General features: G+C 41.9%; 1 protein-coding gene across 8 annotated transcripts in view; it reads right to left on the bottom strand.

The window, feature by feature from the left end:
- Positions 1-743: 743 nt before the first annotated feature.
- Positions 744-13,592, bottom strand: part of GLIS1 (GLIS family zinc finger 1) — a 203,434-nt gene continuing 190,585 nt past the window's right edge. For 7 of the 8 annotated variants that reach the window (XM_057413554.1, XM_057413557.1, XM_057413558.1 and 4 more), the window contains 3 exons: positions 10,332-10,516; positions 4,345-4,512; positions 744-1,181 (listed from right to left, as the gene is read on the bottom strand). In XM_057413554.1, the coding sequence (XP_057269537.1) occupies positions 1,045-1,181; positions 4,345-4,512; positions 10,332-10,516 (490 nt within the window). In that variant the 3' untranslated portion in view covers positions 744-1,044. Of the gene's footprint in view, positions 1,182-4,344; positions 4,513-5,388; positions 6,599-10,331; positions 10,517-13,592 lie in introns of those variants that run through there. The other variant, XM_057413559.1, reaches the window with a different exon arrangement.

The following is a 13,592-nucleotide window of genomic DNA, read 5'->3' as shown; positions in this document are numbered from 1 at the left end:
GTGACTTCTGTTCCTCTGGAAGCCCCTGATTACAACTGCTTTGGATGGAGGAGAGCCCTCCCAAAGCCCTCCCTGCCTGAAGTCAGAGCAGCCTCCAGGTCTAGAGAACTCAGGTGACCTGCCCCACACTTAGTGTTTGTGCACTGTGAATATGCCCCTGATCTCACAGGGGGTGAGGACATGTTTACTTGCGAAGGCACAGAGCCAACCACAGCTGCATTTAATCTTCCCTTACACTGCTTGTGCTGATGCATCCACCACGGCAGGGGCAGCAGGGAGGCTGGGAGAAAGCTTAGGGCCAGTGGGCACCAAGTGATGGGGAGCCAGCCCATGGTGCTGCCCTGTGCTGGAAGGCTCTGGTCCTTTTACTGGAAGTCTGCAAGCCCCTCGGTTTCCTTCACATACACGTGGGTTATTATAATTTCACACTTACTGAAATGTCACTGTTTTGTTTAAATCACTCACTCTCAGACATTTCAGAACGTAATATGAGGATTTATCAGGCAGACTGCTGATGTTAAGAAATGACAGGACACTTGTTTCCAGTTTTTAATGCTTTCTTGTAAAACTGAAAATATAAAACCAGCCGAGCAAATGAAGATCTTTATATACATGAGGTCTGTGATTAAAAAAATCCTTCTAGTTAATAAAAAAGAGACAAATTGACCAATGAGTTAAATGAAAACTGATTAAAGGGAACAACATTCTCAAACTGAAACATACTTTGCAGGAAAAAAACAACCCTTCTTTACAAGTTTATTATATAACTTACATTTACACTTTACTGAGAGAACTTACAAAACAAGCTGCTTGAAATGCTCCTCATTCCCTTAAAGCATGAATTTCAAAGTGCCACAGCAAAGGAACAGGTTCCAATATTATCTTATACAGACTATTCATGTATAAAATGGTTTGGTAAATGTGAGGTGTTTGTTTAAATGAGCACATATAGGGATACAGACTAAATAAAAGTACTTGAACAACACCTTTGTTATTACATACTCAGTTATAAGTATAATAAAGGCAACAGGGTCAGCACTGCTCTTAGGTATCTGTATAGATGGAAGGAATGTGATTCAAGCAGTGATCAAAGGCGCCATTCTGGAAGAATCCACTTTCATCAGTTCCATTGGAGACCATGTCTTCAGATACACACTGTGCTTCAGAGATTGCATCATAGCCTGAAAGCAGGACAAGTTGTATGGACATGACTTAGTGCCATAGTACATATAAGGAAGGAAGCGCAGTTTGAGGCCTGGGATTATACAGTACAGCCCAGTGTTAATAAAAAGACAATAGGGTTTACCATCAAAGCCTTACCCAGGAGATACACAAACTAATCTCCATGGACATTTGTGTCATAGGAGATGAAGCTCCCATTCATTTCTGTGGAAAGCTACCCATTTGCAAGTGAAGTGCAAGTATCAGAGTATGACTCTCTTGGGACTTTACAGTCATTATCTGAATAGGATGTCAAAACAATGAGTGGGCAAGGATCCTAGTAAGTGTGCACTAGAAGTGATGCAGTCCTCTTGCTTTGTGTGTTTCCTTCTAATGGCACTTAGGAAAAAATGTTCCATGTCTCTCCCAGCTGCTCTTAAGACTCAGAAAAAATCTGGATCCTGCATTATTGGATCCCCCTATACTGCAGAAATCAGGTGTGTGAGGTCAGGCTCACGGGATGTGTGGAAGGAGCTGTGCACCACATTGTCCACAGCCCACCATGATGCCAGCTCCTCACCTGGCCCAGCTCCCTGGTGCTTGCCAGGCTACCACAAAGCCACTATGGTGAGGAAAAATTTCTCTGCCCTTCTCCTTTTATAATGCAAAACTTACTTCCGCAGCTTTTTAGCCTCCCTGAGCTGTGCATCCCTGTGGAAATGAACAGCTTTGCCTGATACCAGGTGCTATGGCAGCTGGAATGCCAGGGAGTCTGAAACAAAAAGGTTATTGCCCATCCCATAGGTCATGAACATTTCCTATTATGCCCCACTGGAACCTGCTTTTTGTTCTAGTTAAGAACATGCCTGTGAACTAAGTGCCTGATGTAGAAAATGCATCTTTTGTAAATCACATTCACTTTTAGATGACTGATCCTCATGGTTACAGCACCAATACCTGGCTCCATCCTCTGCTTGACAGAGGAGCTCTGTGGAGCTGTTGGGAACTGTTATTCTGTGCCTCAGTTCCCTGCGTGGAAAATGGGGCTCTTGCTTCTTTTTAGCCTTTCTCTCATGCCTTCCACCTGCCTGACTCTGCAGGCAAGCGTGTCTGGATGTGGCTAAATCAAATGTTGCAGGGGCTTAACTGAGGCCTCTGGGCTGTGCAGCACCGCATTGCCAGCAGTAGTGACAGATCCTCGGGGCTTACACAGCCAGGCCTGGTTTCAGAAAGCCCCGTCGGCTCCGTCTTTAGAACTTAATTACAGGTATTTTACTGTTAGGTATGTTTTTATTATTTGAGACCTAATTCTCTACTTATTTACATTGCTGCATTTTCCTCTGACGTATGAATTTACTGTTAGTTTACAGGTCAGATTCTGCTGTCTGCGCAAATCTGGCATGCAGCACATGTCCAAAGTCTCTGGACAAGGAACTCAGCCTGTTTATCTGCCTTATGCTGTGCCACTCCAAATGGAGTGAGCAGTATTTTGACAGACTCTGCAAGTGTTTCTTTTATGCTGATTTCCATTTGAGGAGCCTGTATACAGGGTAGATACACAACCATGAAGAGAAGCATACACCCCAGAAATCATTATTAGATTCCAGATAGAGTAAACTATCCAAAGTCCAGAACAGAAAATAAGAATTTATTGACTGTTAATATGATTCATGGAGCAGCTGTTTGCCAGTCACATTTGGCATTCCTGGGAGATGAGATCTCATTTAATATTAATGGTGCTATAAAAGCCTGAACAAAAATTAATGCATAGCCTTGATGAATCTTGCAAACCTGAATGGTTCTATTTTACACACGAAAAGATAAGATTTATACGTTTCATATATATTTATGTTTCTGCCTTTTAAGTATTTTCATACCGCAATAACCACTCTAAACCCAAAAATACTACACAGAAACATTTCTTACTAGCTTAGCCCCAGACAGAAAAATCAACTGTTGTTGAAGTTGGTGTCTTGCCATAGTATTATTCTTTGCTCCTACAATTTCTTTTGGAAAGTTTATTTAGTCTGTTCTTTAAATATTGCAGGCTGTCAATCTACACTTGAAATTTGATGTTAACATGAAAAAACTGTGTTTTAGTAACATCAAACTTATGAATAACACAAAAGAATTCAAAGTTGAAGCTGAAACTTCATCTTAAACTTTTCCCTTGTGCTCGTTACCGATGCATACACTTTCTAGTGTGGAACACCAGACAAATGCATGCCCACTCTCTCTGAACAGACTCTCCTTTAATACAAAACAAACAGGAAAGTCAACTCTAATTTTGTGGTCTGACTCAGGCCCCATTTCAAAAAGCATTTAAACATATGTTTCCAGTATTGTCCTTAACCAAGATGCCCTCCTGAATTCAGAAATGGAAGACAAATATCTGAGAGATGTGTAAGTAAGGAGACCAGTAAATGGTGTTTCATGGTTCTGACACACTCACATTTTGTTTGATTTCAGTAAGTCTGTCAAATCTTAATTGTGGTTTTAAAAGTAGAGAACAATGCTTTACACAAATGAATACTTCAATACTGAAGCACTATAGTAATCTAGCTACCATTACTTGTTGTAAATTGTACATTATGCAAATATGTAGTTAAATGGGAAAACACAATTGCCATGAATGTGCAAAGCACAAACACAAAGGAACTGCTGAACAAAACCAAACTGGTCTTTTTAGCTGAATTTATCGAAGCAGTGCCTTCCCATTTTGTAAACATCAGGATTGCGAAACAAAGCCACCCTTTTATTCCTGCTTTGAAGGAATAAAAGCTCCTGCTGCTGCTCTTTTCTTCAGAGCTGTGTTAACTATCTATCTTCTTAACTTTGATCTGACTATAAAAGCCTCCCTGAGCCTACCTGCAGAGATGTACCATGAATAGCCCACACGATAAATGTGAGAGGTGTCTGTTTGTCAGCTCTCCTGAAGGTGTGTGCTGCCTGTGACATCCGGCAGAGCGAAAGGAGAATTTGACTGTCCATCAGTCAAATACAGCTGGACTAAAGAAAATAAATTAGCTTTTCTCCTGGGATTTTTATAGATGCAAATGAATTTCAGTGACTGAGGGTTTTATGCAAGTATATTTTTGTAATAACATTGGCTATAAAATGTGTTCTTTTCCCCTCCTCCTAAAAATATCACATGGGTAATTCTTTATAGGCAGAATAAATTACCTGTTGAAGCTAAAGGTGCATTGAGTATGTGATAGCCATTCTGTCTCAGAGGATTAAAGCAGTGGGTTTCCCCTGTAAGGACATCACTGGTGACAGACTGGTCCATTGTTCTGTAGCAGTCTCCATAGTGGAAACAGTTTTGTATTGAGTGAAAGCTGCCTTGGTAACCTGAAAACAGATATCACACACACATTTTAACACCACTGTAATCGTATTAGATCTATTTCTGTCACAGTATTTCATTACTATTGTGGGGGTTTTTAGTCCCTCAGTTTAAACTATGCAATAATGATCACGCTGTTCTATAAGGCGTAATAATATAGAAGCTAAATCAGACTCATTCCCACAAGGTGCTGTGGACTGTGATCCCCATCAAGCAAAAATCTCAGAGGTGTGCTTCATTTCAAGTAGTGGGTCAGCTGAACCCAGTCAATAGCCCACTTGTGTTCAAAGCTACGTACCTTGGGTTTTGCCAGCAGAAACTGTGACTTGTGCACAACAAAAGAAAGCAGGTAACAGTAAAGGACAAATGAGTTGCTGAGGAAGGAATTTTACAACTTGGAAGTATGTGCCAACATCCTAAAAGAAAATGTTATTTGCTCCCTTAAGGACAACCTCAAAGCATGCCACAAGATGTATACCAACCATGGCCTGATTTAATGATTTTCCTTCCTCCTGCCTCAATAACCTCTTCCTGATTCCAGGTGCATCACACGCTATTTGCACAGTCATATTATGTGTTTCCTTACCTTCTCTCAAAGTCCCCTCCGAAATGATTCTCCTTCCCTTATATGCAACTGAAGTCAACCAAGTCAGGCTTTAAGTTTAGTAGAATGTGCTATCAGGATTTTCCTGTTTGCCAGGAAAAATACAGAGCTGTTGACTCTCTTCCCTCAGCCTTACTCAGACTGAAATGTTTCCTAAGGAACCAGGTAGTTCAGCCAAAGAGACACAACCACATCAGCCGCTGACAGAAGCCAACACAGCCCCACTCAGCAGTGACTTGCTGGGCTGGTTGTGCAGCTATTCAGTCTGGTTTGCCTATCACCAAAGAGCCTGGGTGATGTACAGGGGGGGATGTGACCCTTACAAATCATGCAGTGTATAAGGTTTTTCCTGTTAAGAAAGATCTCCTGTCTTTTTCTGCATTTTCCCTTTAATTCCAAAGTTTGACCAAGGACATAGGTAGCATCTGTTCAGTCTGGTCATGTTTTCTAAGGTGGTAATAAATAAGGCTGAGGCAATTCTTTAGTAAAAATACAATGAACTCATCGAGTGGGGAAAGATTTGCTCTGAAGTTTCACAGTTTCATATGTGTTTTGGCAGAATCTGCATGGATTAGATGATTCATTTCTTAAGAACCTGTAATCCTCCACCACAAAATACCTGAACTGTTGATATCCATGATTGGTGAAGTACTAACGGATGACTGTGTTAGATAAAGACACTACATACACTGTACCAAAGCTGTTTGTATTTGCTGCTACATAGAAGAAGGCTGAGAAATTTGGAAAGCTGAGTATTAAATGATGCATGTCCTTCCTTGGAATAAATAGACAGCCACCTCTATTTACTGCCTGGAGAGTCTGGCTCAATCAACCAAAGCGCTCTTATGAGAGGTAGCAAAGCCATCTTTTGGTGTGGTTTAGGTACAGGGCTTTATTGATTGGCTTTTGATAATTATCCTGACTTTTCTGTTTACAAAATATGAACTCCCTGCTATAAACCTTCTAAAAATACCTCCTTCTGAGATGAACAGTGAGAAAAAATGAGACACTTGGCTTCAGACGAGGTGTAACTGGTTGCAGAGAGCACTTATACGCACTGCTAGTGAAAAAAGTGAACCTCTTCCAGAAAGTCTGCTATACACATCACTTCTAGGGAAGGCATGACGTGTATTTTCTCTGTCTCTGTAATTGCTGCCCTTTTGTCACGCTCCCAGGCTTGCCTTTGTTAGCTCTATTAAACATCTTTATGATCTACAGGGCTGGCACAGTGACTTAGCAAATCAGAGAACAGCCAAGCCTGACAGAACCGGATTGAAACTAGTTGGATCCAGGGTTTTCTCAAGACCGACGAGTAAAGATTTCTTTTGAAGTGTTTTCAGTTTCACTGTCTAGCTGCTCAGGAAAACATACCTGAGGCAGAGAACTGCCTCAGAATCAGAAGTCTGGAAAGAACTAAAATGCTCCATAAGCGTTCAAATTCTCTGTTGGACTGCAGCATCTGTCCCTCAGCATCACTGTGTGATAATCTGAGAAGGCAGCATAAAAAAGAGTTACTGGAACTATCCAGTGAAGAGACACAATGTAGGAAAATACTAGTGTTACTTCACTGTTGTAATGACCAGGAGCAAATTTCTGCTAAGTGCTTCCTGGAGGAAATACAGAGAAATGCAGCATTCCAATTCTAATGTGATTGAAGATGTGATAAATGCAGGTAGCAAACTAAAGAAAGACGTCAGCGTGAGGAAGGGAAAGGTTGCAGTGCTGGTCACTTGTCAGGTAAAACAAACCATGGCACTAAAAATGGGACTTTTAATCCTTCTGACCTCAGCAGTATAACGAAAGCTTCCTTTTCCATGAGCTTCAGAGAAATGATGAGACAGTGGGACCCTATTAGAAAGGGGCAGAGGCTGGGTAGGAAGAATTGTTCTTGTTGTATTAAAACCTGTGTTTCAAAATGTAGCCAGCTGAATGTTAATCCTGGAAGGTGGAAATAAGTCTTGGAGTGACTGAAACTGCATGCCTCCATGTTGAAGGACTGCAGGCTCAGGGAGCTGCTATGTCAGTTAGACTGTTTTCATGACTTCTTACATACTTTCTATATTCCAACCACTGCTTCAGGGGAACAATCAGAGAGTTTCTTTTGGTACCAGGTAGGTTGGCTCTTCTTGATGGACTTCAGTAGCACGGCATGGCTCAAGAGGCCAGTCGGGCTGTTCAGAGGAGCTGAGCCTCACACATCTTTCACACTATTAAAAAGGGAAAACTGCCAGCTAGTTTAAGCACTAAGTGTTCCCAAACCCCAAAGTAGTTAGACAAGAGATGGAAAGGCCATGTGAGTTAAAGCAACCACAAGGACTTTTGTAACAACAGCCGCTCTTGCCAGATAAGGTTTCATTCATTTTACACAACCACAGGAAATGAAACTTGTTGCTCGCAGGCACTACAATGTTTGATTTGCATATGTAGTACAAGGCAGAGCCTTACTGCACTTATAACACCTCTAAAATGTGCAGTATGAAACAAGGGTGCTTTTGGTTCATGCCATTTAGTTGTGGTTCCTTTGGATTTCTTCAAGTGGCTTACACAGAAAGTATTAGGAATTATGATTAATATCCCATAACTAACGGTTCAATTAACAACCACATATGGATCAGAGTAAACTAAACATGGAGCAGTTTTTACTAGTTCTTGAAAAAGGCTTCCTTCAGTGGTTAAGATGAAGTAAGCAAGAAGGCTTGTCTGGTGCAAAGAGCCTGGTCCTTCTCGGAGCGCAGAAGTGTAATACACATTTGGCAACCAGTGTTTCGCCAATATTTTTTTTTCCACATGGATTTCAGGTTTTCCTTCAGTTTTGATTTCAATCAAAAGTTTTCTGAGGTTCATTTTCAAGTGAAGAATTTACTAAATGTCCTGTCAGTTTAAGGGATCGCTATGAAATGGTTTATGGACAGTAGATGTAGAAATATAGCAGTTAATAAAGGAATAAACCGAGTTCCAAACATAACATTTAGTTAAAAATTTGCTTTGAAATAATTTGTGACAGAAAAGCTGCCGTGAACCACTTCACACGGTGCACTGGCTGCCTCTGTTTCTCTAAGGCACAGCCTAGAAAACTTCAAGCAGCTTTCAAATGAATGATGTAATGAGCAAATAATTGAAATATGCCTATTAAATGCCATCGTGTTTTGTCATGTCATTTACATGTATGTGCAAATAAATCTCAGCTTTTCAAATTCCATAAAACTTCTGACAAGAAGTCATGTCAGATATAAATAACTACAGGATTCCATTGCCTGCCAAATTCTTTCAGCGTGTAATAATTTCCATGTGATCTTACTACAACGAGGTTTAAACATTTAAGTAAGATCAGCTTATTCTTTCATTATCAATATATCTGCTACCAGCTCGACGAAGCTCGCTGTCTTCTAAACATTTCACATCCAGTGTTTCTATGCTTCTAGATAGATGCAGAGTTCCACACAAAGATGTATATAATGTTCCAACAGTTCAAAACTCACAAATTACTAGATTCCATTAGAATAGCAAAAATTCCATTAGATGCAAAAAAAAGACATAGAGCCAGTACAGCTAAGTACAGGTTACACATGAACTCATTTCAAAGGCTGTTAATCAAAATTGATTTTTGATTGACCATTTCCATAATGAATTTATAATAATACTTCAACATTTGGTCAAAGTGGAAAATTATGGCTTTTTCAAAACCGCACAACATAACACTTAGAAAGCAACAATTCATTCAAAAGGAAATGTGGTTTTCTTAAGGAATAAAGTCAATTTATTTAAGTGGTTCAAAACTTGTTCTGTCTATGCATTTGTTTCTGCCATAGTAATGAGCTGCTAAACTTTCCTCTTGTGGTTTGTAGTTATTTAGCTCATTATAGTAACATAATCATATATCATTATACGCTATCATAAATCTGCCACTTTTCCCTTAGAGTTAATCTTTTTAAATTGAATAATCTGTTGAGCATCAGGTTGAGTTAGTTTTTCCTTCAGCACAAATCGTTTCCTATAATACGCTTTAACTTTTCAGACTAAGTACAATCCAACCAAAGAGCAAAAATGAGCCTCGGAGAAGGAAAGTCTGAGGGAACTGCTGGGATACTGAACCCCGCTACAGCTATGAATTGCTCACTGGGTTTGTGCTCAGGCCCTGGGTTTCAGACCTACCCTTAGCATCTATTGAGAGAAACCAAACCACCTGTTGTGCCCACTGGTAAATAGATCACATGTGATACTTTGCCAGCCAAAAATTACCTTATATAAGTGACAGTACAGCTGTGAAACAAGTTCCCAAAAAACTGCTTGTCTGCCTGCATAAACTTACATGCTTGGTTATTCTTGCAACCAGACATGTCCTGCATGCTTCTTTCTTGTGGCTATTTACCACACTTAAGCAGCTTTCCATCTGGATTATAGAACAGAGTTCTCAAATATGCAAGCTCCTGTCACTGGAAGTATCTTTGATAATAATATCTCTTGCTAATTTATACTTCAGAAACTGCAGAACCATTACTTAGTTCCCACAGCCCAACTCTGCAATAGGTAAATAAGCTCCCGATGAAAAAGGCTGAGCAATCCAGATTGAAAAATGGTTTAAATTAAGCAGTGGGACAGCTGCTTAGTGCTTAGCTGCTGTCATTCCTGTCCTCAAGTCACACTGGTACTTTGTAGCTGTACACAGTGCCTTGGCATATTGATGTATAAAATAACACAGGTGCTCAACTTCCCAATAACAAATAGCAAACTATTTCTCTAAATTCATGTTTAGTGCATCACTGTCAGTGGCCTGAGAGGACACTGCCAAGGTCTCCTTCAGCCCGTATATTTTGGGACTAGATGGCTCTGGCTCTGGCAGAGTCCCTCTCGCCAAGCTGATGGAAGGCTGGATGACGATCCTCATCTCCTCATCTCATCTGGATGATCAGATGAGGTGCACGGCTAGTAGCAACCTACTGAAAAACCTAAGTGCAAGAGATCTGCAGTGGGGAAACTTCCCCTGTTGGGGTACCATATCATAGCATGAGCTGGTCTAAACGCTTTGCTCTGTGCGTATCAAGCCACTTTAAAAACTGGAGTTCCCACTGAAATGCTGTCAGTGTCTTAATAGTTGTATACAGGTATAGAAAACATATATTTCGGCCAATATATAAGTATTGGCCAAAAATGCAAAAACTGCAATAAATTCTTTCTCCCCACCTAGAAATTAGGAAAAGAAAGAAAAGAGGGAAGAGTTACCTTGAGATCCCTGCTGTACAGACTGGTTTTGAAATTGCGTGTATGGTTTATTTGGTATTCCAGAAAATTGCTGCCCGTTTGGTGACTGGCTGTGTGATGACGGAGAACCATGTTTCTGCAATAGGGAAGGTGGAACTAATGCTTTCAGGGGGCTGACAAGTGGAGAGATTATGTTGGGAGCAAGCCTAGAAAAAGAAAAGACGGAAAAACTTCACATATCACATCACAATATGGGAAAATGAAATACTTGAAAGGTGCTATTTCCATAATACAGGACTATAGAAACATCTATTTTGCAGGCAGAAATTACGTTGAAAAAGAAAGATAACAGATGTAGTGCTGCTTTCAGGTTTTCATTAGGAGGAAACAGAAAAGGATTTGTATTCCTTTCCACTGAGCTCCTGTACTAGCCATAATGACAGGATCAAAATGACACCACTTCTCAGCAAGCAACTTCAACACAGCTCAGCTTTCAGTTAAAATTCTGTGAGCTGAGATGCATGTCCAGGAAACAAAAGTGGAAAATAAAGTGAGTAAATGCAAGTAGATTGTTTTAGTGTCTTCGTAGTTGTAACAGGGTAAAGCTTTACCCCCAAGTTGCAGCCACGACAAAGAAAAGCATTAGCTTCAGTTATTCCTCATGTAGGATTGTTTTTAGACTTAGAAATACAGCTTTAACTGCAACAATTGGTACCGTCCTTTAAAGAAAAGTCTGAGTAAGTGTTTGCTTGTGGCAGCACTGCTCAGCGTAAGCCTGAGAAGTGGCTATACCTGAGAGGTGGAAAATCCCCACCAGACATCTGGGACTGGGGCCAGCTCAGGAGCCCTGGGGCAGTCCTCACCGAAGACTGAGTCCTTGCGCGGTCCTCACCAAGGACTGACTTCCTCACTGAGGAAGATCCTCACCAACCCGCTCCAGTGAAGTCCCTGGCATCTGCCACCAGTGGAGCAGAGAACCTTCAGTGCTTCCTGCCTGCCACGACATGACCATCCCACCAAGGGGTGCTACAGCAGCTGGCCCAGACGGGACAGGCCCTTTGCCAGAGAGCTGACTTTTGGCCAGTTACAGCCAAAGAGGTGGCATGGTGCAGAAGATGGGACCAAAGATGGGACGGCACTTATGTACAAGCCTCTTTTTGAGCTGTATTACACTAACCCTATAAATCAGTAAATAGGTAGAAGCTGGAACTTTTACCTTCCTGCCGTAGCTGTGACAAGTGGCCTTTCCCTGCAAAGCCCATCGTTACACTGTCAGATGTGTGGGTTGTATGGACACTACATTCACCGTATACGCTCTGCTGCCTCTGGAGCTTTTGCTAAACATAAGCAGCAGATCTTTGGGCAGCGCTAGAACATCCAGACACAAGAAAAACCACCTGTGTGTTTGAGAGCCACCCTGCTGAAAGGAACCTTCACAGGTACAGGTCCTGAGGCGCAGGGATAAAAATACCCCTGCATGTTTTAACACGTGTCACTGGAAGGAAATAATACATGGGCTGGAAAGAAATACTGAGCAAAAAGCACTGCAAGTGCACTAAAAATGAACTAAAACCCAGATCAGATCTCTCACAGGTGTCTTCCTCCACCACTGCACAAGGCATTCCAACACCATAAACCACCATTTGCAATAGCAATTCCTCACCGGTTTGCGCAACTGCTTCTCGGAGTTTAAACTTGGGGAGTGAGGCTGTGCTTGACTTAGGGCTAAGCACTCCATGGGAGCATTCAAGAGGTAAATATAGATGAACTGTGAATTAATGGTGACAACAGCTTAATCAAATTTAACAGGAGAGGCAGAGGAACACTGCCAAAAGCTGTCACACTGACACTCTATTAAAAGGGGCTTAAATAAATCAACCAGTCAAAGCCCGTCCTATGCTGAAATAATTCCATCTCCCAAAACAGGAAAAGAAGGCATATAATAGAAACCACAGAGACTCTGAATATCCCCAAACCAAACTGAAGAATTCAGCCAGTATTTTTAAATGGCTGAAGGCAAGGATAGTTTCAAGCCAAATACCTAAGAACTGCAAAATAATCCCAACAACAGAGCTGGGATGGCCCTTGCCCTGTAAAGGCTGCAGAGTTGCTAAGCGTGGACAAGGGAACGCAGGGGCCACCTGTGCCCTCTTCAGGTCAGAGACAGAAAATGCTCTCTGGAGCCTGGGCCGGATCTGAAGAGCAGATGCTCGGGGGGAAAATACCGAGTTTATGTGCTGAGTAGCAGCTAAACGCTAAGGTCAGCTCCCGTGTGGCTCTAGTTTTTCCTCAGAGGTCTCAGTAGAGCAATAGTTTAACACAAACGAGCTGTCGCGCAGCCCAGCTACAAGCTGAATCTGCTGCAAATGCTCTCAGATGCGTGTCTGTGGTGAACTCTTGCATGAAGATGGGGCTGAGATTATTTGCTGGGACCTACAGAAGAGCCTTTGCTCTCTCTGGGCTCTTTCGAAGCTGCAAGTGGGTGCCAGCAAAACGCAACCACAGATTACAGCATGGTTACCAGCCCCTTCAAGCAGCACCCATGGAGACACTGTCCTCCACACGCCAGAAATACTTTAGGAGCCTGGAAATGCTTCTATCTGAAAGGAGATGAAAAAGATTGCAGTTGTTTTCATTGGAAAGATAATAGCTCAAAGAGATCACGATAGTGACATTTATATGGATAATGACCACACATGCATTTAAAAGAGAAACAAAAGAGGTACTAAAAACTCCAAGGCCTGGAGAGCCAGAAACCACTCTGAATGAGAGAGGAAAATACTTCTGGTGAGCAAATACTCTGCAACTGCCTGGGTTGGGTTTCCTCTGCCTTCTCTTGAAATGTCTTGTCCCGGCTACTGCTGGGAAATGAGCACCCCATCAGAGGCCTGCCAGGCGGCTCGCTGCCCAGTGCTTTGTTTGCAAGGATGCTCGAGGAAGCCCATTTTTATATCCTATCCAAACATCTGACATGCCAAACAAAAATGGTACATTTGAGGTGTCTGGCTGTGGAAATACTGAAAATCCCAGCTTCCCTACCCAGTTTAACCGCTCCCAGAGGCAGTTGAAATCTTACCCATGTGAGAATTTAACAGGTTTTAGTGTTATTTTCAAAGCAGCGCTTCTCCCCATTCACTCTGTTTTGCATCCCTGTTTTTCCTGTGTGCGAGCTCAAAGTTGTGATAGTGTCTGTGCCTCAAAGCCTTTTGAATGGCAGGTTAAGAGCATGTGAGGTTCCCCATGCGAGGCAAGAGGGGTGAGCTGAGCGGCCGCGCAGAGCTG

The sequence above is a fragment of the Pezoporus wallicus genome, unplaced genomic scaffold (genome assembly GCF_028554395.1).
Source record: "Pezoporus wallicus isolate ANWC-B61680 ecotype Strahan unplaced genomic scaffold, APGP_CSIRO_Pwel_v1 contig_13740, whole genome shotgun sequence".
In the NCBI taxonomy this organism is placed as follows: domain Eukaryota; kingdom Metazoa; phylum Chordata; class Aves; order Psittaciformes; family Psittacidae; genus Pezoporus; species Pezoporus wallicus.
The sequence above is the reverse complement of the archived record's forward strand: the minus strand, read 5'-3'. Positions and strand labels throughout refer to the sequence as shown.